The sequence below is a fragment of the Phalacrocorax carbo genome (assembly GCF_963921805.1).
Source record: "Phalacrocorax carbo chromosome W unlocalized genomic scaffold, bPhaCar2.1 SUPER_W_unloc_3, whole genome shotgun sequence".
NCBI lineage: Eukaryota > Metazoa > Chordata > Aves > Suliformes > Phalacrocoracidae > Phalacrocorax > Phalacrocorax carbo.
Window position 1 is genome coordinate 1,748,422 of NW_026990254.1, and position 27,560 is coordinate 1,775,981.

Consider the following 27,560-nt stretch of genomic DNA (forward strand, 5'->3'; position numbering starts at 1 on the left):
CATGTCCAGTTGGATAGGGCTGTACAAGGAGTATAGCAACATCCCTGGTTGGTTAATTCCATCACCCTGGTTACAGGTTTGGGGAAGACTTTTTTTGGCTGAAATATGGTCTGGTGACTGCTGTCATTTTGTTTAGGTGCAGGCTTTAATACTGTGATCTGTGTTTGTTTGAGAAACAGGTTATAGCCTGAACTGAAGCCTGAGTAGGCTTAAAATAGAGCAGTGTGAGTCTGATCAGTTACCTCTGGTTCTGCTTATTTACTGAAAATGAGCAAATTTGGGAGGAAAGTAAATCTAGTTATAGAGAGCCTTTGTCCCCATTGGATGGTTGAGTGCTTTCCTCCAGTTTGAGTTATTTGGGGAAACAGGTTATCTGAACCTGTGAAGTTCTAAAAATTCTGTGTATTGGAAATAAGTAATTTGAGAGAGATTGCACATGTAAATATCTGATAACTTTATTTGAAACAAAGGTTTGGAATTGCATCAATTTTAACTGAGAACTTTCACTAGTTTCACAGATCTGTTCTCTGAAAATAAACAGTAGCCTTAAATGCTGAGGACACCCATTGTTACATTGTTTTTTTAGGTGGTATCATGGAAAACTTGACAGAGCAATTGCAGAAGAACGTCTTCGGCAAGCGGGAAAACCTGGAAGTTACCTTATTCGAGAGAGTGATCGGAGACCGGGTTCATTTGTACTTTCATTCCTTAGTAAAACAAATGTCAATCATTTTAGGTGCGAATTAAATGTCTTCTTTTAAAACACTATAACCTGTTTATTTGTGGTTTTAGAACTTAGTACAGTATAGAAAACAACTGTATTATAAATTGAATATTTTTTACTTTTTATCCATGTATGGTATAGCTCTTTACTAGGGTTTAATTGTTTTAAACCATGCTACTTAAAAATTCCTTTACAGGCTAAAGAATGAAAATGTGAGGAAACCAACAACATCAGAATAGACACGCTTGTCTAAAGCTGTTGTGGCTAAATTTACGGTAACATGCAGGCTTCTTATTAGTAATCTGAGGAGATTATTTTGAGTCTATTCCTCAGTTATTGCAGCTCACAGGACATACTTGAATGTCAAAGTCATAGCAAATCTGGGTGTTTTCTTTATAAGAAAGAAGTAACAAGGAGAAACAAGGAGGTTATATATTTAATAATATGAGGATTTGCTGGAATCAGCTTTCAGTATGTTAGAATTAGTTGTTCTAAATACAAATAGCCCTTTATCCAAAATTGCAACCAGGGTTATTTTACCATTAGCAAGTTATATACATTAATTTATTCTCATTTAGTGTAAATGAGATGTTCTGGGAAGTACTTGAATGTTAGTCAGCAGTGCTGCAGTGTAATGCTCATCTTCACAAAATAGGATATCAAGTGCATCTTCAGCAGTAGAAAAAACATTTGTCAGCTATCTAGATAACAAGAAATAAACAGAAAGCAAATTTACTTGCAAAGCAAATAAAAATAGCATGCTCATGTTTGCATCATGCTGTCTGAGCTAACAATTCATGCTTCTCAGGTATACTGATTCTTGTTTGGGAACTGGTTACTATATAGCAGTAGTAGAAAATTAAATTATGTTAATACTTGCTTTTTAAGTGTTGTTTTTAAGAGTCTTATTTTTAATAACTTCTGCTTATTGTAGTCAATATCAAGTGTTGAATGTTGGTTCATGTCCACCATAAAAATTGTTTCTGGCATCTCAGAAAATGGGAAACCATTAAAGACTTTCTAAGAAAGGGATCCTTATAATCTTTTCAAATCTTAAAGAATCTTTCCTTCTTGGATCCATTAAATATGTGAAGAGATAACTATTCAAAGGAAACTAATTTGTTTGCTGATACTGTTTTTCATAGAACAGATATGCTTTTGGTTTAATTTGTTGACTGCAGAGTACATATGTTTTTGTTATTAGAAGGGCCTCCAGAATGGCAGTCTTGAAGTTACTTCAGCCAAATTATAGGGATGTGTCCACTGGGTCCCACAGACTGGAAGTGTCACTTTCATCAAAGCTGCTTCTTTGCTAATTGCACCCTTTCAAAAATGGGTAAAATTTCCATTGCTCAACAATCTCACTGATATTTTATTTTCTAAAAGTGATAATTTTTTTCAGATTAAACTTTCCTTACATATTTCTGTTTGACTAAAATACCAATATTTTAGGTCAAAGTTCTCCAAATCCCTCCCCCCCGCCAAGTTGGATATGTGCATATGTTCATGCAGCATATGATTGACAGATAGTGTATGAGTCCATCAAAACTAAATTCTTTTTGGCTGAAGTAGTATGGTCTTTTGGTGAGTTGCTGAATGATATAAAATATTGGGAAAGAAAATCTTTATCTTTTCATCTTGTCCTTCAGAATTTTCAGTGATTACAGAAGTCTTTGTATTTACTAGTCCCGTGTGTTCTGAAGAAAGGTTTCATTTGAGCTCGATTTAATAATAAAATGTGAAACACTAAATTTCATTTAGAAGCCTAATCTCTGAATAATTTTACCATGGATTTCATAAGGAATCTGGTAGAAAATATGCCAAGAGACCTAGTCTAGATTCTTAAAGTTATGTTATTTGCTGACTCCCCTTGCAGTGTTATATGCTTAAAAACTTCAAATTTCATCTCTAAAGATTCATCTTAGTATACGTTTTACACTCCTGTTTGGGAGAAATAATATAGTTTAAACAACTGACCTGAGAAGACATATTTTTAAAGCAGGAATGTATCAGAATACTGAGCTGTTAAAGAAAAATAGAATAACAGTGTAAGAAACCAAGTACAGATAAATAAGATACTCATCTGAGTTTCTAAGCAGTTAAATTTGTTTTTTCCTATTGCTTTTGAATTGTTAATGAGCTTTGTAAAGAAGTCAAATGCTAAGTAGAAAACTAAGTAGAGTCAGACATGTTTAACCTTTCATAGAATTACAGAATTGTAGGGGTTGGAAGGGACCTCTGGAGATCATCTTGTCCACCCCCCCTGCCTGAGCAGGTACACCTAAAGCAGGGGGCACAGGACTGCATCCAGGCAGGTTTTGAATGTCTCCAGGGAAGAAGACTCTGCAGCCTCTCTGGGCAGCCTGTTCCAGTGAGAACATGCTGGAACATGTACTGTAATTTGTTTTGAAATATCTTTAAGATAATTTGTCTTCTGCAAACTGGAGAGGTAACATGATGTTAGATGTAAAGTTTTTTCTTTAAGTGAGGTTTGATTAACTGACTAATAGTTTCTCTCAGGTTGTTGTATTTTATAGCATATTTTTATCTTCACTGATCAATGATGTTATATATTCATAGGCTTTAGTTTGTGAAGGTATATCATAAGACTTCCTTTGGCAGAAGTGCTCACCAAGCCACTTTCAATCCTTTATCAGCAGTCCTGACTAGCCAGGGAGCTCCCAGTTGACTGGAAGTTAGCAAATGTGACATGTATCTATAAGAAGGGCTGGAAGGAGGATCCGGGGAACTACAGGCCTGTCAGTCTGACCTTGGTGTTGGGGAAGATTATGGAGGAGATCATCTTGAGTGCTATCACACAGCACATACAGGACAACCAGGTGATCAAGCCCAGTCAGCATGTGTTTATGAAAGGCAGGTCCTGCTTGACTAACCCTGATCTCCTCCTATGACAAGATGACCCACCTGGTGGATGAGAGAAAAGCTGTGGATGCTGTATACCTGGACTTCAGTAAAGCCTTTGACATTGTTTCCCACAACATTCTCCTGGAGAAACTGGCTGCTCATGGCTTGGATGGGCATAGCCTTCGCTGAGTAAAAAACTGGCTGAATGGCCTAGCCCAGAGAGTTGTGGTGAATGGACTTAAATCCAGTTGGCAGTCGGTCACGAGTGGGGTTCCCCAGGGCTCAGTGTTGGGGCCAGTCTTGTTTGATATCTTTATCAGTTATCTGGATGAGGGGATCGAGTGCACCCTCAGTAAGTTTGGAGATGACACCAAGTTGGGTGGGAGTGTTGAGCTGCTCAAGGGTAGGAAGGCTCTGCAGAGGGACCTGGACAGGCTGGTTCGATGGGCCAAGGTCAATTGTATGAATTTCAACAAGGCCAAGTGCCAGGTCCTGCACTTTGGTCACAACAACCCCATGCAACACTACAGGCTTGGGGAAGAGTGGCTGGAGAGCTGCCTGGTAGAAAAGGACCTGGGGGTGTTGGTCGACAGCTAGCTGAATATGAGCCAGCAATGTGCTCAGGTGGCCAAGAAGGCCAACAGCATCCTGGCTTGTATCAGGAATAGTGTGGCCAGCAGGAGTAGGGAAGTGATCGTGCCCCTGTACTCAGCACTGGTGAGACCCCACCATGAATGCTGTGTTCAGTTTTGGGCCCCTCAGTACAAGGACATCGAGGTGCTGGAGCGTGTCCAAAGAAGCTGGTGAAGGGTCTGGAGAACAAGTCTTCTGAGGAGCGGCTGAGGGAGCTGGGGTTGTTTAGCCTGGAGAAGAGGCTGAGGGGAGACCTTATCACTGTCTGCAACTACCTGAAAGGAGGTTGTAGCGAGGTGGGTGTTGAACTCTGCCCAAGTTACTAGCGATAGGACGAGAGGAAATGGCCTCAAGTTGCATCAGGGGAGTTTTAGATTGGATGTTAGGAAAAATTTCTTTACTGAAAGAGTGGTCAGGCATTGGAACAGGCTGCCCAGACAGGTGGTGGGGTCACCATCCCTGAAGGTATTTAAAAGATATGTAGGCGTGGTGCTTAGGGACATGGTTTAGTGTTGAATTTGGCAGTGTTAGGTGAACAGTTGGACTTGATGATCTTAGAGGTCTTTTCCAACCTAAATGATTCTATGATCCTAAAAGTTGTTGTTTTGACACTCTGCAACGAGTTCTGGTGGAAAGTATGATGTTTTTCCCATTTACTACATAATAGTAGCATTCCGCAGGCTTCATAAAACTGCTGATTTCAAAATTTTTACCAAAATTATAGTCTTTAAGTAGATCAAATATCTTGTTCACCCCCCCCCCCCCCGATGGATAACTAAAGGAATAGTTCAATCCCTCTGTCAGCATTTTCTCCCTTCTCCAAGTTGCTTTTCCAGACAGAATTTTACATTTTTAAAGAAGTGTTATTACTCAGGACTGCTGTCCAACTTCTGTGTTGCTGGAAAAATTCAGGTCCTCTTGATGCCATCAGTTTAAATAACTGATTGTTTCTTTAGATTGTCTGGTCAAAAATATTGTTTCAACTGATGTACTTTTTATCCTTATATGATAGGCTCTTGTCTAATACAAAAGTTTTAAAAACAGTTACCTCTTACCGAAGTGAATTATTTCTGACTCTTTTTAGAACTTGTATTGCATAGTAATATAAACAGGCATGGTATTTTCAATTTTTTTGGTATGACAAGTGTGTTCACAAATATGGGTACTAAAATATGCACACACACCCCCACCAAAAAAAAAACCAAACCCCCAACCCCAGAACAAACACACACATCCCCACACCCCAACTATACAAGTTAGCAAGTAAGATGAGCAATTTAATAAGAATTTTCTTTTTGTGTTAAACTATTAGAATGTTTTTTTAAGCACTTTTCAATTTAAGTAGGCTTTTACATTGAGTACGTTATTACAAAGTTATGTCTTATTTTTTAGCATGGATACTAGACTAACTAGAGAAGTGAGTAATTTTTGAAGGTATTTCAGTATTCTGCACTTTATAATTAAGTGTTGTTATTTGTTACCAAAAGATATTGATACTTTGCCAAATTTATAAAGGCTTATCATATAAGCTTTATGTCCTGCATGATAGAAGTATTAATGCTGTTACCTCTACTAATGTAGTATGTAATTTGTCCAGGATGCTGTTAATTACATTTTTGTGTTTAATTTAGTTCTAGCAAATCTGCTTACTTTTTTTTTTAAATCTACATCTCCTTTACAATCTTCAAATATTTTCATGTCATGATGTTTATCAGTAATTGATGACGAGATATTAATTAGTTAAGGAGGGGTGTGTGTGTGTGTGTATATATATATTTAGGGCCACAAAAATGATCCGAGGGCTGGAGCACCTCTCCTACGAGGACAGGCTGAGAGAGTTGGGGTTGTTCAGCCTGGAGAAGAGAAGGCTGTGGGGAGACCTTATTGTGGCCTTTCAGTACTTAAAGGGGGACTATAGGAAGGATGGGGACAATCTCTTTAGCAAGGTCTATTGTGACAGGACAAGGGGTAATGGTTTTAAACTAAAGGAGGGTAGATTTAGACTGGATATAAGGAAGAAATTTTTTACTATGAGGGTGGTGAAACACTGCAACAGGTTGCCCAGAGAGATTGTGGAGCCCCAATCCCTAGAGACATTCAGGGTCAGGTTGGACTGGGCTCTGAGCAACCTGATCTAGTTGAAGATGTCCCTGCTTCACTGTGGGACGGTTGGACTAGATGACCTCTAAAGGTCCCTTCCAACCCAAACCATTCTATGATTATATGATATATGAGAGTGAGTTTGTAATATTGCATTTTGTTGAATGTAAACAGCCTGCTTTAAAAACTCAGTGTTATCCTAACTTCCTTTTAAAAAAATAAAAGAATCACAAAGCCAACAAAAAACCACCACAATGGTTTGTAGTGAAAGATTTTTTTTCTGTCAAGCTTCCTTTTCTTTATTAACAGGATTATTGCCATGTGTGGAGACTATTACATTGGTGGACGTCGCTTTGCTTCACTCTCGGACCTAATTGGTTACTACAGTCATGTGTCTTGTTTGCTGAAGGGGGAAAAACTGTTCTTTCCAGTAGCACCTCCAGAGGCAAGTAGTAAAATTTTTAAATGTCATTTACTTAAATATTAATATAATTAATCTTGCATTCGGTATTCATAGTTTTCTATGAAAAAAGCATTGTAGACAGTTTCTCCTAGTTCTAGAGCCATCTCAGCATATGGTGAAGTGTAAGGAATATATAAACATGTTCTTACTGATAGAAAGTAATGATAAAAAATTGGTTTTTAATGGAAATTTGTAATGAGATAACTGCAATACCTGATATATAGCTATCTCCAAATGTAGTAATAACATTGTACGTAAACCGAGATAAACAAGAAAATGTGTGGTTCTTGGCTAAGACAGAGCACCGCTGTAATGTAGTTAGCCTCTAGGGTTTTACACTGACTTAATAAAGTATTTCAAAATTAATATTACTATTTCGTAGCAAAGATTTCAAAATATGCATCCTGGGAATAACCAAAGCTCCTGAAAGCTGGGCTTCTTTCAAGTGACTATCCTTAAGACAATATCAGTAATTAAAACAAACAAACAAACAAAACCCCAAACAAACCAACGCCAAATAAACAAAAAAAACCCCTAAAAAACAAAAAACCACAACCCAAACAAAACAGCCCCCACCTGAAACACCTGCCAGACTGTGACATCCCCCCCCCCATTTCTGAATGTTAAACTTTCATAAATTTCCATTAAGTGGAAGAAAGTTCTAAAGTACTCTTTCATGGGAATTACATTATTGATAATTTGAGATAATGTGACTGATAATGTTATAAGGCTAGAAACAAAATTAGAGCTTTTGTAGATAACTTTAGGAATTAAGCATTTCCAGCTCTTACTATTTTTAACCCTTTGAAAAATTAAAACTAGCAAATGAATACAAATGACTATTACCAGCCTCTTGTCTCAGAATAGCATAATGGTGGCGAGAGGAAGTCCACACTAGAATGAAAGGGAAAATTAATATCTTTGCACTCTTCAATTGTAGCCTGTGGAGGATAGAAGGAGAGTTCGAGCAATTCTACCTTACACCAAAGTGCCAGAAACTGATGAAATAAGGTATGTTTTAATAATAGCTAGAAGCAATTGTGAAATTCTTGGAGTATTTATAAATCCTAATGATGTCAGTATATGTTCGCTATGCAAATGCTTTCCAGTTACATCTTAGACTTAATGCTCTGAGAGGTTAAAGGTATGATGCCTCTTTTTCTTTTCTTGTCTTGTCATTTCTCTCCTTGTCTTTTTTTCTCTTTTTCTTCCCCCCAATATAGGAATAACACTTTTATTCTGGGTATACTGTTTGTATTTATTGTAAGGGGAGTTACATTTAATTACTAGAACTGTGAAACTTAGTTTAGAAGTAGAACATTGCTAATTTCAAAGGCTTGCCTACTTTGAGAAAGATATAAGTTTTTGCATGAAGGAATTCTGTGCAGAAGTGTCTCGTGAGGTTTTGAAATTGGTTCTGAATTTGCCTGCAGAAGTAGCTAGTAACAGATAAATAGTTCAATCCAAACCAATCTTGACCACTATAAAGAGAATGTGAGAATTGAGTCTGATAAAATTAAGAATAGTATTTTTAGTGTCTTCCTTGAAATAAGGAAAAAAAGGAGACACAGCCAAAAAACCTTGCCTTTAACATTCTAGCACTAGTTTTGTTGCTTGTGCCTAAAAACTGTCCTTAAAATGGAGCAAGAATGATTCCCTTTCCTTCTCCCTCTCCCCTCTTTTGGAAAGAGTCTGTATCGAACAAATGATACTTTACATCTTAATATTTTAAAAAGTTATTGAATTGCCTCTCTGGCTAGCAGGTGTCTACCAAACAGCTCTATCACTCCCCCTCCTCAACTGGACAGGGGGGAGAAAATATGATGAAAGGCTCATGGGTCAAGATAAGGACAGGGATATCACTTAGCAATTACTGTCATGAGCAAAACAGACTCAGCTTGGGGAAATTAATTTAATTTATTGCAAATTAACACCAGAGAAGGATAATGAGAAATAAGAACAAATCTAAAAACACCTTCCCCCCTACCCCTCCCTTCCTCCTGGGCTCAACTTCACTTTAGAATTCTCTATCTCTTCCCCCCAAGTGGCGCAGGGAGATGGGGAATGGAGATTGTTAGAGATGGGGAGAGGAGTCCTTCAGGAATGGACTGCTCTAGCATGGGTCCCCCACGGGGTCACAGGTCCTGCCAGGAGCCTGCTCTCCATGGGGTCACGGCCCCCTTCAGGCACATCCACCTGCTCCAGCGTGGGGTCCTTCGCAAGCTGTAGGGTGGCTATGTGATCCACCATGGGCCTCCATGGGCTGCAGGGGGACAGCTTTCCTTACTGTGGTCTTCATTGTGGGCTGCAGGGCAATCTCTGCTCTGGTGCCCAGAGCACCTCCTCCCCCTCCTTCTTCACTGACCTTGGTGTCTGCAGTTATTTCTCTCACATAGTCTCACATATCTCTCTACCGCCTGCTGTTGTGCAGCAGTTTTTACCCCCTTCTTAAATACATTATCATACAGGTGCTACCACTGTTGCTGTTTGGCTCAGACACTGCTGCAGCTCCCCCCACCCAAAACCTTGCTGTGTAAACTTAGTACATACTCTCTTATGCTTTTTTTTTTTTTAATGCTACTGCTACTCATTTCCTTTCTAACACTGATCTACCAAGAAAACCTGTGGGATGATCTTTACTCCCCACTTCTCTTGCTTTTTCACAATATGTGTTATGTGGAAAGGATGCAAAACCAACAGTCCTATATCTAATAAAAGAACATATGTGTCGTCATTTTGACTGGGATGGAGCTAATTTTCTTTATAGTAGCTAGTATGGGGCAATGTTTTAGATCTGTGCTAAAAACAGTGTTGATAACGTGGAGATGTTTTAGTTGTTGCTAGGTAGTGCTTACACTAGTCAAGGACTTTTCTAGCTTCCCATGCTCTGCCAGGTGCACAAGAAGCCAGGAGGGGAGAGGGGGCACAGCCAAGACAGCTGATCCAAACTGGCCACAGGGATATTCCATATCATATGATGTCATCCCCAGTATATTAACTGGGGGGAGTTGGCTGGGGGAAGCAGCGATTACGGGTCAGGAACTGGCGGTGTCAGCCAGCAGGTGGTTAGCAGCTCCATCACTTGGGGTTTGTTTTTTTTTTTCTTTCCCTGGGTTTCATTTCTCTCTCTCTTGTTACTTTCCTTTTCATATTATTATTACTATAATAATTATTATTATAGAATCATAGAATCATTAAGGTTGGAAAAGACCTCTAGGATCATGAAGTCCAACTGTCAACCCAACATTACCATGTCTCCTAAACCATGCCCTGAAGTGCTGCGTCTGCTTATTACTATTACTATTTTATTTTAATTATTAAACTGTTCCTAACTCAACCCACGAGTTTTCTAACTTTTGCCTTTCCGATCCTCTCCCCCATCCCACAGGGGTGGGGGGAGTGAGTGAGCGGCTGTGTGATGCTTAGTTGCTGGCTGGGGTTAAACCATGACAGTCCTTCTTGGTGCCCAATGTGGGGCACAAAGGGTTTGAGATAACAACAGTTGCTGGTCACAGCATTGATTCATCAGGTGTCAATATTAGTTTATCCGATCTACACCAAGCTCTTGTTTTTGCTGTACATATTAAAGATTGGTGTTGGGTTTTTGTAGTTTGCTGTGCTCTCCAGTGATTACAGATGTTTTGCCTAGGAGATTTGTTATTCAAACACTGGCCTTGAGCTTTATGTGGTATTTGGGTACTGTACTTTGTCTCCATGAGGTGGTACCCAATCAGCAATTATACCTCCTCCTCTGAGAGGTTTTATATGGAGGAAATACAGAATGGCCCTCTCCACGTGGAGTAAATGGGTTTCACTGATCACCTAATGGGCTCGAATAGGAAACCCCAGTCTCCCAGGAATCTTGGAAGTGATCATGGACTGGCCAGAAGGCAAAGATTTTGGATTATCACCAGAGGAGGAGGTGACAACCCCCCTGCTTGAGCAGGTGCACCTAGAGCAGGGTAGACATGAATGCATCTAGGTGGGTTTTGAATGTCTCCAGGTGTCGTGGTTTAGCCCCAGTCAGCAACCAAGCACCACGCAGCTGCTTGCTCACTCCCCCTTGGCAGGACGGGGGAGAGAATCAGAAGAGTAAAAGTGAAGTAACTCATGGTTTGAGGTAAAGACAGTTTAATAGGGAAAGCAAAAGCTGCGTGTGGAAGCAAAGCAAAACAAGGAATTCATTCACCACTTCCCATGGGCAGGCAGGTGTTCAGCCGTCTCCAGGAAAGCAGGGCTCCATCACGCGTAACGGTTACTTGGGAAGACAAACACCATCACTCCCAGTGTCCCCCCTTCCTCCTTCTTCCCCCAGCTTTATATACTGAGCATGACATCATATGGCATGGAATATCCCATTGGTCAGTTTGGGTCAGCTGTCCCGGCTGTGTCCCCTCTCAGCTTCTTGTGCACCTGGCAGAGCATGGGGAGCTGAAAAAGTCCTTGACCAGTGTAACTGCTACTTAGCAACAACTAAAACATCTCCACATTATCACCACTGTTTCCAGCAAAACTCCAAAACGTAGCCCAATACTAGCTACTACGAAGAAATTGAACTCTATCCCAGCTGAAACCAGGACACCAGGGAAGGAGATTGCACAACCTCTCTGGACAGCCTGTTCCACTGCTCTGTCACTCTCACAGTAAAGAAGTTTTCTCATGTTGAACTGGAACTTCCTGTGTTCTAACTTGTGCCCATTGCCCCTTCTCCTGTCATTGGGCACTACTGAAAAGAGTCTAGTCCTATCGTCCTGACACCCACCCTTTAGATATTTATAAGTATTGATGAGATCCCCATTCAGTCTTCTCTTGTCCAGGCTAAATAAACCCAAGTCACTCAGCCTTTCCTCATAAGGGAGATGCTCCTGTGCCCTGATCATCTTGGTAGCTCTCTACTGGACTTGCTCAAGCAGTTCCCTGTCCTTCTTAAACTGGGGGGCCCAGAACTGAACACAGTACTCCAAATGTGGCCTCACTAGGGCAGAGTAGAGGGGGGGATAACCTCTCTGGATCTGCTGGCCACACTCCTTTTAATGCAGCCCAGGATACTGTTGGCCGCCTTGGCCACAAGGGCACATTGTTGGCTCAGGGTCAGCTTGCTGTCCACCAGCACTCCCACATCCTTCTCAACAGAGCTGCTTTCCAGTAGTTCAGCCCCCAGCCTGTACTAGTGCATGGGGTTGTTCCTCCCCAGGTGCAGGACCTTACACTTGCTCTTGTTGAATTTCATCAGGTTCCCCTTGGCCTAGCTCTCCAGCCTGTCCAGGTCTCGTTGCATGGCAGCACAGCTTTCTGGTGTATCAGCCACTCCTCCCAGCTTGGTATCATCAGCGAACTTGCTGAGGTTACACTCTATCCCATCATCCAGGTCATTGATGAATATGTTGAATAGAACTGGCCCCAGCACAGACTGCTGGGGAACACCACTAGTGACAGGCCTCCATCCAGACTCTGCTCCGTTGATCTCGACCCTCTGAGTTTTTTTGTTGAGCCAGTTCTCTATCCACCTCACTGTCCACTTATCCAACCCACACTTCCTTAGCTTGCCTGTGAGGATGTTATGGGAGACAGTCTCAAATGCTTTACTGAAGTTGAGATAAACAACATCTACTGCTCTCCCCTCATTGATCCAGCCAGTCACACCATCATGGAAGGCTATCACATTGGTCAAGCATGATCTTCCCTTGGTGAATTCATGTTGACTATTTCTGATAACATTCTTGTCCTCTGCATTCCTGGAGATGATCTCCAGGATGAACTGCTCCATCACCTTTCCAGGGATGGAGGTGAGGCTGACTGGCCTATAGTTTCCCAGGTCCTCCTTCTTGCCCTTTTTGAAGACTGGAGCGACATTTGCTTTCCTCCAGTCCTCGGGCACCTCTCCTGTTCTCCATGACCTTTCAAAGATGATGGAGAGTGGCTCAGCTAGAACATCCACCAGCAATTTCAGCACTCGCGGGTGCATCCCATCGGGGCCCATGGATTTGTGAGGATCCAGTTTGCATAGGTGATCTCTGACCCAGTCCTCCTCAACCAAGGGGGAAGTTCTCCTTTCTCCAGATTTCTTTCTCTTTCCTCTGGGGGCTGAGATGCCCGAAGGCCAGCCTTAGCAGTAAAAACTGAAGCAAAGAAGGCATTCAGTAGCTACGCCTTCTCTGCATCCTGCGTCACCAGGGCCCCTTCCTTGTTCAGCAGTGGGCCCACAGTTTCCACAGTCTTCCTTTTACTACTGATGTATTTGAAGAAGCCCTTCTTGTTATCCTTGACATCCTCACCAGATCTTTTTCTAAGCAGGCCTTGGCCTTCCTTGTCACATCTCTGCATACCCTGACAGCATTCCTAGATTCCTCATAAGCAACCAGTCCCTTTTTCCACATACTGTGAAGCTCCCTCTTCCATTTGAGTTTCTCTAGAAGCTCTTTGGTCATCCATGCGGGTCTCCTGGCTCCTCTGCCTGACTTCTTCCTCCTAAGGATGTACCAGTCTTGAGCTTGGAGGAAGTGGTCCTTGAATACTGTCCAGCTCTTTTAGACCCCCTTGCCTTCTAGAGCCCTAGCCCATGGGATTCCTCCAAGCAGGTCTTTGAAGAGGCCAAAGTTGGCTCTCCTGAAGTCCAGGGTTGTAATCTTACTTGTCACCCTGCTTCTACCTCGCAGTATCCTGACCTTGACCATGTCATGGTCACTGCAGCCAAGGCTACCCCCAACTCTCACATCCTCAACCAGCCCTTCCTTGTTTGTTAGGATAAGGTTGAGCAGCACATCTCACCTCGTTGGCTCCTCCACCACTTGCATCAAAAAGTTGTCCTCGATGCTTTGCAGGAACCTTCTGGATTGTGCATGGCTTGCTGTGCTGCTTTTCCAGCAAATATCAGGACAGTCAATATCAGTGTATTTCCAGCAATCACAGGACAAGGGCCTGTGATTGTGAGGTTACTTCCAGCTGTCTGTAGAAGGCTTCATCAACTTCCTCTTCTTGATCAGGTGGCCTGTAGTAAACGCCCACAACCGTGTCACCCATATTTGGCTGTCCTTTAATTTTTACCCACAAACTCTCAACTTGTTCTCCTTCCACTCCTAGGCAGAACTCGATGCATTCCAGTTGCTCCCTCACATAAAGAGCAACTTCCCCACCTCGCCTTGCTGGTCTGTCTTTCCTGAAAGGCCTGTAGCCATCCATGACCACATTGCTGTCATGCGAGCTATCCCACCATGTCTCTGTGATTGCAATCACATCATGGCCCTGCGACCGTACACAGACTTCTAGTTCCTTCTGTTTATTCCCCATGCTGTGTGTGTTGGTGTACAGGCATTTCAGAAAGGTGCTTGAGCATACAGGTTTCCCTGGAGAGGTGCACGAGCATCCACTATAGCCATGCAAAGTCTTGAGGTGGTTGGTCTCATGGTTGCCATCGCATGAAGGCACTACAGCAACTTTATCACTGCTCTGATTTACCTGTCTTATTCCCCCATTGTATGTGATGGCATTAGCATTGTCACTTTGGCCCCCATCCCCCAAGTTCCTCAGTTTAAAGCCCTCCTCACCAAGTTTGCCAGCCTGCTGCCAAAGATTCCCTTTCCCCTTCCAAACAGGTGGAGTCCATCCCTCCCTAGCAGCCTATGGTTGTTGAAGAACATCCCATTGTCATAAAAGCCAAAACCCTCACGTTGACACCAGCCACATAAACAGGAGTTGATTTGCATTATTCACCTATTTCTAGTCACCCATTTTTCCTCATGTCCTCTCCCTGCTTACACAGATGGAACCACAGGGTGGCATGTGGTGTGCGCCGCTGGTAACCCTCTTCCCTGAACACAAAAATGGCTGACTCTTAATAGCCAAGACATTGGTTGGTATGGGTGAGGAAGACCTATCTTTCTTCAATTGCTGGGACAATTGTTGGGCCAGTTTCTCCACAGCCAGGATGCAGGTCTGTAGGGAGAAAGCAAGATTCTGTTTGAATTCTCAGAGTTGGCTGGTCAATCCATCCACCGTTGGTGCTTCCGTGTATTTCCAGATTATTATCGCCAGGGTGTTGGCATGTGACATTTGTGCATTTTATACAGACTTTTGCCACATGGACCGTGTGCACGGGATTTCATCTGGGTTCTTGGATACCTGGTTGTTGTCCAGGTTGCTATAGATAACCTCCACCTCAGCTAATTCCCTCAGATACTGCATACCTTCCTCAGTGGTGGTCCACTGGCTTTGGGAATTTGCAATGTGTTCCATGAAGGGATACCTGTCCTTCACACTGGACAGTTGCCTCCAGAGGTTGAGGACTGCTTCCCCTTTTCCAATCCCTTTGTCAATGGCCTTATCCCTAGGAAGGGATCCCAGCTGCCAGGCTTCCTTATCCTCTAATTCTTGACTGTTGGCTCCAGTATCCCAGTACTGGAGTAACCAGCTGAGAATTTGCTCACGTGGTTGACAGTTTTGCATATCTCATAGCTCACTTAAGGACAGGGATTGGGTAGCTTCTGTTTCATTTATGATTTCAGTCTCTTCCCCCTCCTGTTCTTGTGACTGCTCTACTGCAGAACAGGCTGCTGCTTCTGATTCTCTTTCCTGCTCCCTCTTAGGAGAAGCTTCTTCATCCCTTACCCAAGGAGTTGATTTCCGCTTCCATTGTTTCTTTATAATTATAGAGGTGACTGATATAGTTGAAGGCTGGGTCTCTAGTTTAGCCATAGTGTCTGTTGGTATGTTTTCAGCTCCAGAGACTCTCTTGTCTCCTTGAGGGTACTCAATAGTGTTGAGCAGTGTTCAGGAGGTGCTGGCCAGGCCCCAACACAGTGCAATAAGTTCTGCCTCTTTGGAATAGCCAGGGCATCTTTTTTCAAACTTTCTATCACTTCATCAGGATCTGGGAGTGAAGTTCCAGACCATCAGAGGTGACAACCTTTTTAGATACCTGCCCATATTCTCCCACATGCCTTGCCACCCATAACCACACTGCCGCGGGGCCTGTGTGATATTCCTAAATAGTTGGTTAACCTCGGAAAAAGCCAAAACAATATTCCGCAGAAATACCAGTATGAGTATTTTGGTTACCCAAACCCAGTCTTTAACATGTACAGCAAAAAAGGGAGCATGGCACGGATCAGATAAACTAATACTGAGAACAGATAAATCAATATTGTGACCAGCAACTATTAACACTTATAATAATTATAAATTCCTTCCAATATACTCTGGTCCAATCTGTTATCTGAAACCCTTTGAGCCCCACATTGGTAACCAAAAAGGACTGTCATGGTTTAACCCTAGTATGGAATAATCGCTGGAGGTGAATTAGAAATTAAACTTATATTTTTAGAAAAGGTACAGCATGGAAGAAGCTTTCAGGGTAGGGTGTAGCTGACGTGTGAGAAATCCATTCCACGGAAGTACCCTAGGCTTGTAACCTTAGATGTCAGCAATGCCAGGAGAACTTGGTGTACTGACTCTAAGAGGATTTGTCCGGAGGGTGGAGCGGTGTGGAGGCACCATGGCCAGGCTCTGTGATAAATGGGGACTCGAGGTACCATGGAGCTGGTGTGCTGCGTATTTGCTACCCTGAGGCAACAGTCTGTCGTGCTTTTGACAAAATGCTGTCCTTTTGGTGAACTTTGCTCATTATAATATCATTATAATACCAAAACACAACTCCATCCCAAAAGCTACCTGCCTCTAAGGTGCAACCACCCCTCACTGGGCATGCGCTTTGAATTTTTCTAGTCTATACCTTTAAAAGTAAAGCGAGGACATTTTACACCAATCATAATAAAGGTATGTATGACTACAGTCACTCAAGATCCACCTGAAAGATAAAAAATAGTATAAAATGTGTGAAGAGAAAGAGGGTGTTAGGGAAGATACCATCGCATACCACTCTGACTTCTGGGACCAGTCGACGGGCTGAGCCTCTCTTCCCACCATTGGGATGCCTTTGGGTAAGATTAAAACATTTGGTTATACCAAGTGTTTCCCCAGGAAAACTTAGAAAACTCTCTATAGCTTCACTTTAAATTTCCAATGCATTAGAGTCGCTTCATATTTGCTTAACGCACTTGTAGCCTAGCAGTGTTACTAATTTTCTTAGTATTTGTGTGTGTCTTGTAACCAGCAATTCTATCACCAGTAATCCAAAGAACCTGTGTATCTGTTGCTTTAATAAATCGTACTATACATTAATCTAGCCATGATCATTCTCATTGAACGCAACCGGCCTGGGCAGCTGCCAAGTTAGTTACTAACAACAAATACTCTGATGAGTGGTTACTTCTACAACCCTTAGAAAATAAATGGTTGTCCAAGTCTGAGACTAGGACTGGGCTTAGCCGCACCCAGACTCCTCTTGGAGAAGGAGTTTAGAAAGCAAGGGGGTCCTGTCTGAACCTCGTGACTCAATGGTAGGGTCTCTCCCTAGACACTCCTCAGACTCCTACTATTAACGCAACAGAAAATTGGCGTAGTCGGCAGGATTACCATGGATAAATTGCTGCAAAAACACAAATGTGCCCCTTCACAGGCTGGGAACGAGTGGGCTCAAAAATTTTGGAGGAGTAAAGAGAAAGTGGTAGAACACATTGAGCAGTGTCAGGCTGCGCAAAGGCTGGGAGCAAACAGTAAGGGTGTAATTTGTGCAGTGCTGGGAGCCCGTTGGTCTTGTGCTCAGCAAGAAGCGAAGGAATCCCCTGCTCCCCAACAAATTTCAAATGCAGAATATGCAGCTTTAAAATCAGAAAATGAAGTATTAAAATAATCATTGGCCTTTGAGAGGGAGACAGGCAAAAAACTAGGAACCCGAGTTGATGAACTTGTGAGTGAAAATAACTTGCGAGTGAAAACAATCAACTTTTGAGCAAAAATAATTATCTTAAACAACAGTTGAAAAGGTTGAATTGGCTGATAAAGTGCTACCTTCCACCCCAATTAAGCAGATTCGCAGATTAATGCCCTGTACATACCCTGAGACCTGGGATGGGGATATTTGGCTTGATAGCGATGATGAGATTGCAGAAACCCCCAATCCCAAGCCAGAACCAGTTCCTTTAAGACCTTTGATTAAAACTGAGACCGCTGTCATGATGATGACGGAACCCGCATTACTGTGCAAACAATTCCATGGTCACCAGTGGAGTTACTGCAAATACAGGAGAAATTCTCAAGGTGGCCAGGAGAATCAAAAGTTGAGTATGTGTGGCAAGTTTCTCTTCAAGGAGGAGACCGAATTATGTTAAGTGAGGAAGAAGCTGGAAGCTATTGGGGGCCGGGAGTATTCTTAACCTCCACGCCAGAAAATCATAGCTATTCCTTAACTGCACGGGTTGCATACTGGGCAGGTGGTATAGATCCTCAGGAGAAAGGAGAACCGCTGGAGATTAAAGCTACTGGCTTCTCCAATATGGCTGCATCTACAACACCACCTAGCCTGCAACTAAGCTCCACACAGCTGCTTGCTTGCTCCCTGCTGGTGGGATGGGGTATTGGAAAAATTGGAAGGGTAAAAATGAGAAACTCATGGGTTGAGAAAAAGACAGTTTAATAATTAGAAAGAAATTAAAAAATAAAAATTTGAGGAATAAAAAAAAAAAACCCAAACAAAAAACTCCCAAGAAAAACAACAAAGAGAGAGGAAAATAAAACCCAAGAAAAACAACAAAGAGAGAGGAAAATAAAACCCAAGAAAGACAACTGATGCAAATGAAAACAGTTGTTCACCACCAAATGACCGATGCCCAACCAGTCCCTGAGCAGTGGCCTTCCCTGCCAACTTCCACACACAGCACCTCTCTGAAAGAATCGTACAATAGATGGAACCCAAAGTCATGGACTAAATGAATTCAATGGACATTTCACGGACATTTTACAGGGGTGGTCCATAGACTAGGGGAATGAGAAATGAAATCTGTATATTCTATTAAAGGATGAGAATGCGGGTAGGGGTTATTGAAAGTGTATTGGATAGTATGGGACCTGAGCATGGTGTAAATGATATGGAATAAGGGGTGGATACTGTCATGGTTTTAGCTGGGATAGAGTTAATATTCTTCACTGCAGCTGGCATAGTGCTGTGCTTTGGACTTAGTATGAAAACAATGTTGAGATAACACACAGGTGTTTTGGTTGTTGCTGGGTAGTGCTTGTACTAGTCAAGGACGTCTAGCCTCCCATGCTCTGCTGGGTGCACAAGAAGCTGGGAGGGGAGGGGGCACAGCTAAGAGGGGGGATTCAAACTGACCAAAGGGATATTCTATATCATGTAATGTCATGCCCTTTTTATTACATTATCGTTATGATTATTATCATAATCAGTATTATCATTAATATTTTATTCTAATTATTAAACTTCTTATCTCAACCCACAAGGTTTTTTTTGCTTTTCTCTTCCGATTCTCTTCCCCATCCCACAGGGGCGGGGGAATGAGCAAGCGGCTGCGTGGTATTTAGTTGCCGACTGGGGCTGAACCACGATAATTATACAGAATTATGTTTTGATACAAGTATTATTTTTTTAGACTTTTATGGGAATCTGTATTGTTTTTTCTTGTGTTTAATATGTGATCCCTTTTGATAAAAGAATATTACTATCTTTTAATGTTGTTGTGGTGTTTTTTGTTTTATGCGTCCCTTGCACACTTTAAAGTATCTATTAGATTCTAAATGTAAATCAAAGAAGGACAGTCATCTATCATAGCTACTTAAACTGTGTGAAAAATCCACATGGTGTGCTTGGGATACCAGTAAATGTATCTTTCATGATTAGATTTCCTCAAATGTTTTGCTGAAACTATACTGAGGAATTAATTGTGTTCATTAAACTTTATATTATGATTGTACTTCTAACATAAATCTTACTGTAACTCTCTTAAGTTTTCTTAAAGGAGATATGTTTATTGTCCATAATGAATTGGAAGATGGCTGGATGTGGGTTACAAACCTACGGACAGATGAACAGGGTCTTATTGTTGAAGATCTGGTAGAAGAAGTGGTAAGTAATTTTGTATGCAAATCTGTTGTAGAACTGAGATTTGATTATTTTTTTAGTATTAATTGTGTGTGTAAGTTAACAATGAAATAAACACAAACTAGTGGCATTTAACTGCCTCAATTATGTACTTTTCTAAACCTTCCTGCAGTAATTGAATCTGCCAGTTTTTAAATAGTGTAATAAAACTTGCTAGTCATTCAGTTGCATTCTTTTTTTGTTTTGTTTTATTTTGTTTGCTATGAATCATTCATAAATGTATGGACTGAAATTTTGCACGGTGGTATGTCTTTTTAAGGGCCAATTGTGGTATAAGAAGTATATTGATGTGTTAATTATACCTAGAAGGGCTTATGCTAAGTCAGGAAGCTAATCAGGTGACCCAAATGTAATTGAATTACTGCAGGAGAAGAGATGATTTAATGGACAAAACCACCCACCCCATCCTCCCACTGTCTTCTTTTCAAATAGTTCACCATTGCTTTGGATTCCTGATGATGTTTGCATTGTAGCGTATATATTTTGCTATTAGAGTTTGCTTCACCTGTTTCTCACATCTATATCAGGATGTGAATGGCTAAATTGAAATGGCAGTGTTAGAGTATCTAACTGTAGATTTCTACATTAGTGGTTGAAATTCAGGAAAGTTGAGATTTAAGTTACCACATGTAAAGAAGGACTTGAAGAGTGATGGAAACAATCTTTTGAAATAATGTGTTATGGCTGAATTTCCACTTAGTAAATGAAGTTAAAATCCTCTTTACATGAACTGTGCAATAAACTGTCTAGTTCAAAAATACCTTGGACTTCTTAGTGCTGTTTATTTCTACAGAAGGTCTTAACCTATGAAGTTTACTTTTCTAAATTCAAGCATACTGTTGTCATGCACTTAACATAATATGCTAATTCTCCTATTAGGGAAGAGAAGAAGATCCACATGAAGGCAAAATGTAAGGATTTTTTTTTTTGTTATTAAAAGCAAATCATAAAATAACTAAACTTTAGCTATGAGATTGGGAAGGTGAGCCAAAGCTGTGTGTACTTGTGTTTTGCTCTTAAGATTTTTCTTCTATACTAGCTGTTGAAGATTCATAGGTAATTGACATGAAGTCCTATATTAGTTATGCCTAATGTTAATGGTTTTTTCAGTGATTAAGTCTTGGATGAGTCTCTGTGTGATTGCTTTACCCAGAATATGTACAATGGAGGGTGTGGTGTTTTCCAATCTGTGGGGTGTTTTTATGTACATACAGTTTACTGTAGAGGTAAACTTTTTTCAGGTCTGCTCAACTCTAAATGCAGGAGAGGGAACAAATTATCATTAGAGGATTGATAGTGTAATAGTAACACTTTCTGTATTAGCCTCGTGCTAACAAAGTGAAAACCAGGAGACTACAGAATAATCTGTTTGCAGTGAATTCCAACTTGTTCAATATTTAAAAAAAACAAACAACAAACAACCCAAAAAAGTAACAGAATTTACAATGGATTGATATTATGGGAAACTGTTTATTGTTATATTATTTTCAGTAGCAAAGATGAGTAGCAAATGAAAGTTATAGAAAATTTCTAGTAGCCGGATAACTTCACCTGCCCTCCATTTGCTTGCTATAATTGCAGCTGCTGCTTCCTGTGTTTATTGCCCAGTTTGCAGTCTCCAAAGGACTGATGAGTGAAGAAGGCATTTCTTGTGGTGGTGTTCTGGGTTTTTTTTGTGGTGTGTGGTTTGGGTTTCCTGTTGGTTTTTTGTTTTGTGTGGCTTTTTAAATTTTTTTAGTAGGGGAAAGAAAATCATTGGCGTGTGGCTCCAGTTTACTGGTCCCCAATGTTCTGCTAGTCAGTTTGGCATAGCAGTATAACAGTAGTAGGGATGCCTTCAAATATAGGAACTTTTTTTTTTTTTTAACGAGGTAGTTTGTAGCAGATTCTTAGAGCTTTGACGCTGTCAGTCCAGTTACTCATGCTGCTCAGAGGATTCCAGGGGAGGCAGGGATTTCTGTGAATCTTCCAATAGCCAGAGATTGTCCTGTATAGTAATATAGAAAACAATTTAGAACTAGAGCTCTTTTTGGATACGTAAAAGAGGCTTTCTTTTACACACTTAAGCACACGTGCATGTGCACACACACACACTGCAATGAAAGGCCATGTTTCTATCTTTCCTTTAAAGGACAGGATGACAGCTCTTAAGATGTAGCATGTGGTGTGCCACATGTAAACTGAATAGTCATGCAATATCAAGCTGTTTCCTATAATCATAGGTATCAGATTGAGACTGGACAGACTGCTGTATTTTTTAGGATGATGCTCTAATGCAGGAGTCTGTGGAAGATGCAAGGTGAAGATTAAAGCAATTGATATTCAGTAGTCTAACAAAGCTACGTATTATTTCCTCAGCTTCTAGCAAAATTTAATTTTAGTTATTCTGTATAGTATTTAACTTACATTAATCTCTCTGTTTGAGCTTTGCATTTCATGCTTCAAATAAATTGCTATCTAAGACTGACTTCAAATATGCCTGTCAAATTATCTAGCATTTAAACAATGCCTTTTCATCTCTAAACACACTTGTATTTGAACTTCGTGTTGGACACTTATATTGAAATGAGTTTATTTATATAGCTGTAGATACTTACTTTTCATTCTGTTGGTAGAAAAATGGGATGACTGAGTAACATAACAGTTGCTTATATAATCTATATATACTAGATTTTTAAAATAAAGATTAATTCATAGGTGTCAGAGCCTTAGATATCACAACAACTAAAAAGAGAGCTGATAGTCTTGCTTTCTAATTTTTCTCTTCATCTTTAAGATGGTTCCATGGGAAGATCTCAAAACAAGAGGCTTACAATTTGCTGATGACAGGTACTTGTATTTCAGATGGAAATACAGTGGTAGTGGAATGACACAAAGTAATCCTGTTTATAACAGACTGCAGCAAAACCTGTTTTTTCTGTATGAACATATGAGCATCAGACCTATGGTTGCTACTGCATTGGAAAAAAGTCTCATGGCTGAGCACTGAGTATTTTTTTTATGTTCTCAAGTACAGTTAGATTCATAATTCTAATTGAAATAGTTAAATATTTTTTAATTTTTGTAATATATAAAAATATAAAATACCTTGGGCTTCATCAAAATGCTGAGGGAAAAATACTGTTATTTACTTGTGGGAGAATGTATTATAAACTTTTTTAGTCTCCTCAGAAGTAATAATTTTTAAAATGAAAACATCAAGATTTCTGACTCATGCTGTCAAAGAACATGCCTTAAATATGAGAACAAAAATCTTTAGTTTTGTTTGGTTTTTTTTTTTTGTCAGGCCTCCCACATGCATACCATATGCTCTTGTAAAGAGTTGGCAAAAGTGGGGATAGGTTGTCAGCTACAGCCAAATTATTTTACATTAACTTTGGCAGTTTAGTACTACTTCATCCCATTTGGGTGAAGAATGGGGATTGCTGTTGGATCTTACATCAGGCTTTCTCCTTTAAGTGTGCAATTCTTGCTAATTTCTACAGAAAGAGCTTTGATAAGAGCTCATAAATGACAATAAGATAAGTAATGGTGAATAACACTGTATTATGATATCTTTTCAGTTGGTCAGGTGTGCAGTTTTCTTGTGAGGCCTTCAGATAATACACCTGGTGATTATTCACTTTACTTTCGGACCACTGAAAATATTCAGCGTTTTAAAATATGTCCAACATCAAGCAATCAGTTTATGATGGGAGGCAGATATTATAATAGGTAAGTTTTAATAGTTGTGTGTATCTTATAGTTCTTTAAAGAATTTGTATAGCATATTGCTGATAGCTTACTGATATGATCATAAGATTTCAGTATTTCTTAAGAATATACTAAGAGTTTTCATTAACTTGCTTAGTAGTTGGTTGTAACTAAGCATGATCTAAGCCTTCAAAAGCTTAAGTGTAACTTGTTTCTTTTGAAGTATTTTTCTCCTTCTGTAAATTATTTTCTTCAACCCTATAAATTGGATTATGACTTGTAATTAGGAGAATGCTGTGTTGTCTTGGAAGCTACTATTTATAAGAGGGAGTTTTGTGTATATGAAAGGGGAAAATGAAAATGTTATTTTTATCAGAGACATTCAGTACGGATTTTAAAGTATAAATAATAGAAATGGGTATTGACAAGAAAGGGAAAAACTATTTTCATTGTTGAAAAATTCATTAAATCACCTTAGAACATGTGAATGATACTTTGGTCGAAAGTGCAGATCAATTCATTTAGAGTGATGAAACTTGGGATGGGTTTGTTTTGCCATGGGTATAAAAATATGATAATATGTATAAAAAGAAATGACAAGAGAAAAGTTTTCCTTTTCATGGGAGAAGCTATTGATACAGCTCCATCCTTGAATCTGTGACAACTCTATGAATAAGGTTATCAAGACTTCTCAGTAGTGAAAACTCACCTTTCTCTCTTAATTGAGGCCATTGCCTGTCACATAATCAGAAATTTTCCAGATATGTTCACCTAGAACCAGGGCATTCTTCATCCCAATAGAGAATTTCTCCCATTTCCAGCTTGGCTTCTGAGTGGGTAGAGATCCAGCAGCTGGTGTGTCTGGGAAAATGTTGAGGTCTCCTAAGAAGTTCAGTGGACTTCTTCATATGATTTCAAATGGACAATGGTTTGAGACTAAGCAATTGGAACCTTATTAACCTATGTATATCCCACACACAGGCTGCTTGAGTACCTTCTACACTAATCAGTCTGGCCTCCAGACATCCTCATTGAAAATCAAGCTAGCTGCAGTGTCAGCCTTTGATGAAGGTAAATCTTATTTTGCCCATTCTCTAGTTACATGGCTTATTAGGAGGATGATAGGCTAAAAGCCCATACCTTAGATGATATCAAACTAATTAGCGAATTAGTGGAAGTCTTATACTATCAAATGTTGCAAAGCCATTTGAGACTAATAACTCCAGAAGCTTGCTGCAATAAGTTATTACTTTAAGAAATTAATTTCCCACTGCTGGATGATTCACTTGAAGTGTATATATAAAATACATTTACCTAGAGAAGATTCTTTCCTTGATATTGGATGGAAAAACAAGATTAAAAGATTAAGCATCACTAAGTTATGATAATATGCTTTTAGAGGGATTTTTGAATACTTTGGTACCTAGGTTGCAAAGATCCTCCTTGGTGAAAGAGATCTGCTTGGCTTTGAAAGACTTCTAGTTTTAGTTGATTTTTTTTTGGAATTACTAATATACCCCTAGGCTCAAATTCTGTCCAAGTTAGTATTTACTGAAAGTTGATAAACTTCTTGGAAGTTCAAACGATATGTAATCCAAGATAATAAGAATGCAAAATGAAGGTGGTAAATGCCCCAAATTATTTACCATAAGATCTACTGCAGAGGGCAATAAATAAGAAGCAGGAAAGAAGGAATAACTTTCTGTGGGCTTTTTAATTCTTGTACTGGTTTATTTGTAATGGACGCTGGAAGGAGTAAGTCTTTAAATATATGAAGACTAAGGTGGATTGTTGTATGGAGCAATCAGAAGTGGCTGAAAAGCATCAAACAGCATTGAATCCAGAACAGAAGCGTAGGAAGTATGAATTTATGCAAGATAATGAAATTATTTATGAGCATTTCTTGGGGCAGAGAGAACATCTGTTTTTCTTCTTTATAACTTACTTGAAAATGTAGAATTTGTCTTCAAGGTGAAAAACTAGAGGTTGAAGAAGTGCTGCTTGTTTAAATTAATCTGTTAAACAGTTTTCATTGATTTTTTTTTTTAAATAATAAGCTATTTCTTTAAATGGTCTGAAGGTATCTGTTTTAAATTTGATACTAGTTATTAGACTGGAACTTTAAAAGAATCATCCTTGGTAGTAGTGTTGTTTCTTTTAATATTCTTCTCTTGCTGTTTTAGTGATTGTAAGTGGGATTAAAGAAAATTATAAAATAAAGCCAATCTGTTCTTTGTTTGCAGAGTATTGATTACAGTTATAGTCACTTAAATTATAGACCAAGATTTTCCATACAAAAGTAAGAGCCTGAAGAATAGTAAGGAAACCAACTCAAAATTTGACTATTGTTTTATTTCCCAGGTAATTTGAATATCCAGACATGGGACTGGAAGGTCTGCAACTTATATAAGCAATGCTACGTCTCTGCCTATATTCCGAAAGCAAGCCAAAATTATTCTGGGTGATCATGGGGAAAAATTCCTGGGCACATCTCCAGAATCTAGTGTTCTGTGATGCGTAGGAAGACTACTATTTCCACTAACCTTTTCCCTTTGTGTGTTCTCCCACCATTCTGTATATAAGTTGCTTAAAAATTCTATTGATGAGTATAACTAACAGACTGTATTTACACTCTCTCATATGGAGGTCTGCTATCATTATTTCTTATACATATATCATCTCTACAAAACAGCCAATCTGTAGTCTTTTAGTTGTCTATTTGAAGATCCTTATATATAGGAAATGTTATATACATATTAAGTGAATTATTTTGATTATATAATGAAATAGTATTTTCCCATGGACTCCAGTAAAGCTCATAACTTGTGTGATCTTTCTGTTTATTCTATGGATAAGGTAGGTGACTACTGGAGTAATATCTACTTTTTCATGTAAAAATTGGCAAAGTCTGTTGGGGGGGCAGGTGATTTTACTAACAGTGTGTCATGAAATCACAAACAGAAAACATATGCTTACTTATAGGCCACACCATCCTGAACATGCTCTATTTAATCTCATCTCAGAAGCTAAGCAGCATTGGGCCCAGTTAGTACTTGGATGGGAGACTGCTTGGGAATATTGAGTCCAGGTGTTGTAGGCTTCTAGCAAAGGGCCATGAAGATGATGAAGGGATTAGAGTATCTCTCATATGAGGACAGGTAGAGAGAGCTGGGACTGTTCAGCTTTGAGAAGAGAAGGGGCGGGGAATCTTATCACTGTGATTCTGTGATTCACTGTGTATAAATACCTGATGGGAGGGAGCAAAGGAGAGAGAGACAGACTCTTTTTAGTGGAGGCCAGTGAAAGAAAAAGAGGCAGTGGGCACAAACTGAAATACAGAAAATTCCATCTGAACACAAACCACTTTTTTTTTTTTTTTCTCTCCTACTTTGAGGGTGATTGAACACTGGAAGAGGGTGCCCAAAGAGGTTGTAGAGTCTCCATCCTTAGAGATACTCAAAAGATGACTGAACAGGGTCCTAAGCAATATTTTATTGTTAACCCCACTTTGAAATAGGGACTTGAACTAGATGAACTCGGATGTCCCTTCCAATCTCAACTACTCTGTGAATAACTTGCATGTTTTACAGTTTGGTGTGGTTTTTTTTTCTGGTATTTTGGTTTGGTTTGGTTTTTTGGGGGTGGCTTTTTCTTTCCCGATGTTACTTTTTTTGTGGTTTTGGTGGGGGTGTGTTGGTATGTGGTTGTTCTGTTTGTTTGGGTTTTGTTGTTTGTTTGCCTTTTTTTTTTAAAAATTTAGGATAGTTCCAGTTGGAAGGGACTTAAAATGATCATCTAGTCCTGGGCTGACCAAAAGTTAAAGCATATTACTAAGGGCATTGTCCACACACAGGCATGGGGCATTGACCACCTCTCTAGGAAGCCTGTTCCAGTGTTTGACCACCCTCTTGGTAAAGAAATGCTTCCTAATGTCTGCTCTGAACCTCCCCTGGCACAGCTTTGAGCCATTCCCACACGTCCTGTCACTGGATACCAGGGAGAAGAGATCAGCACCTCCCTCTCTACTTCCCCGCCTCAGGAAGCTGTAGAGAGCGATGAGGTCACCCCTC

General features: G+C 40.1%; 1 protein-coding gene across 3 annotated transcripts in view; it reads left to right on the top strand.

Annotated features, from left to right (window-relative positions):
* The window catches only part of LOC135310854 (ras GTPase-activating protein 1-like), a 137,524-nt gene that overhangs the window by 29,685 nt on the left and 80,279 nt on the right, over positions 1 to 27,560 (top strand). For all 3 annotated transcript variants that reach the window (XM_064439911.1, XM_064439912.1, XM_064439913.1), the window contains exons 2-8: positions 587 to 736; positions 6,632 to 6,767; positions 7,726 to 7,796; positions 19,644 to 19,761; positions 20,677 to 20,708; positions 22,574 to 22,626; positions 23,361 to 23,511. In XM_064439911.1, coding sequence (XP_064295981.1) covers positions 587 to 736; positions 6,632 to 6,767; positions 7,726 to 7,796; positions 19,644 to 19,761; positions 20,677 to 20,708; positions 22,574 to 22,626; positions 23,361 to 23,511 — 711 coding nt within the window. The remainder of the gene's footprint in view (positions 1 to 586; positions 737 to 6,631; positions 6,768 to 7,725; positions 7,797 to 19,643; positions 19,762 to 20,676; positions 20,709 to 22,573; positions 22,627 to 23,360; positions 23,512 to 27,560) is intronic.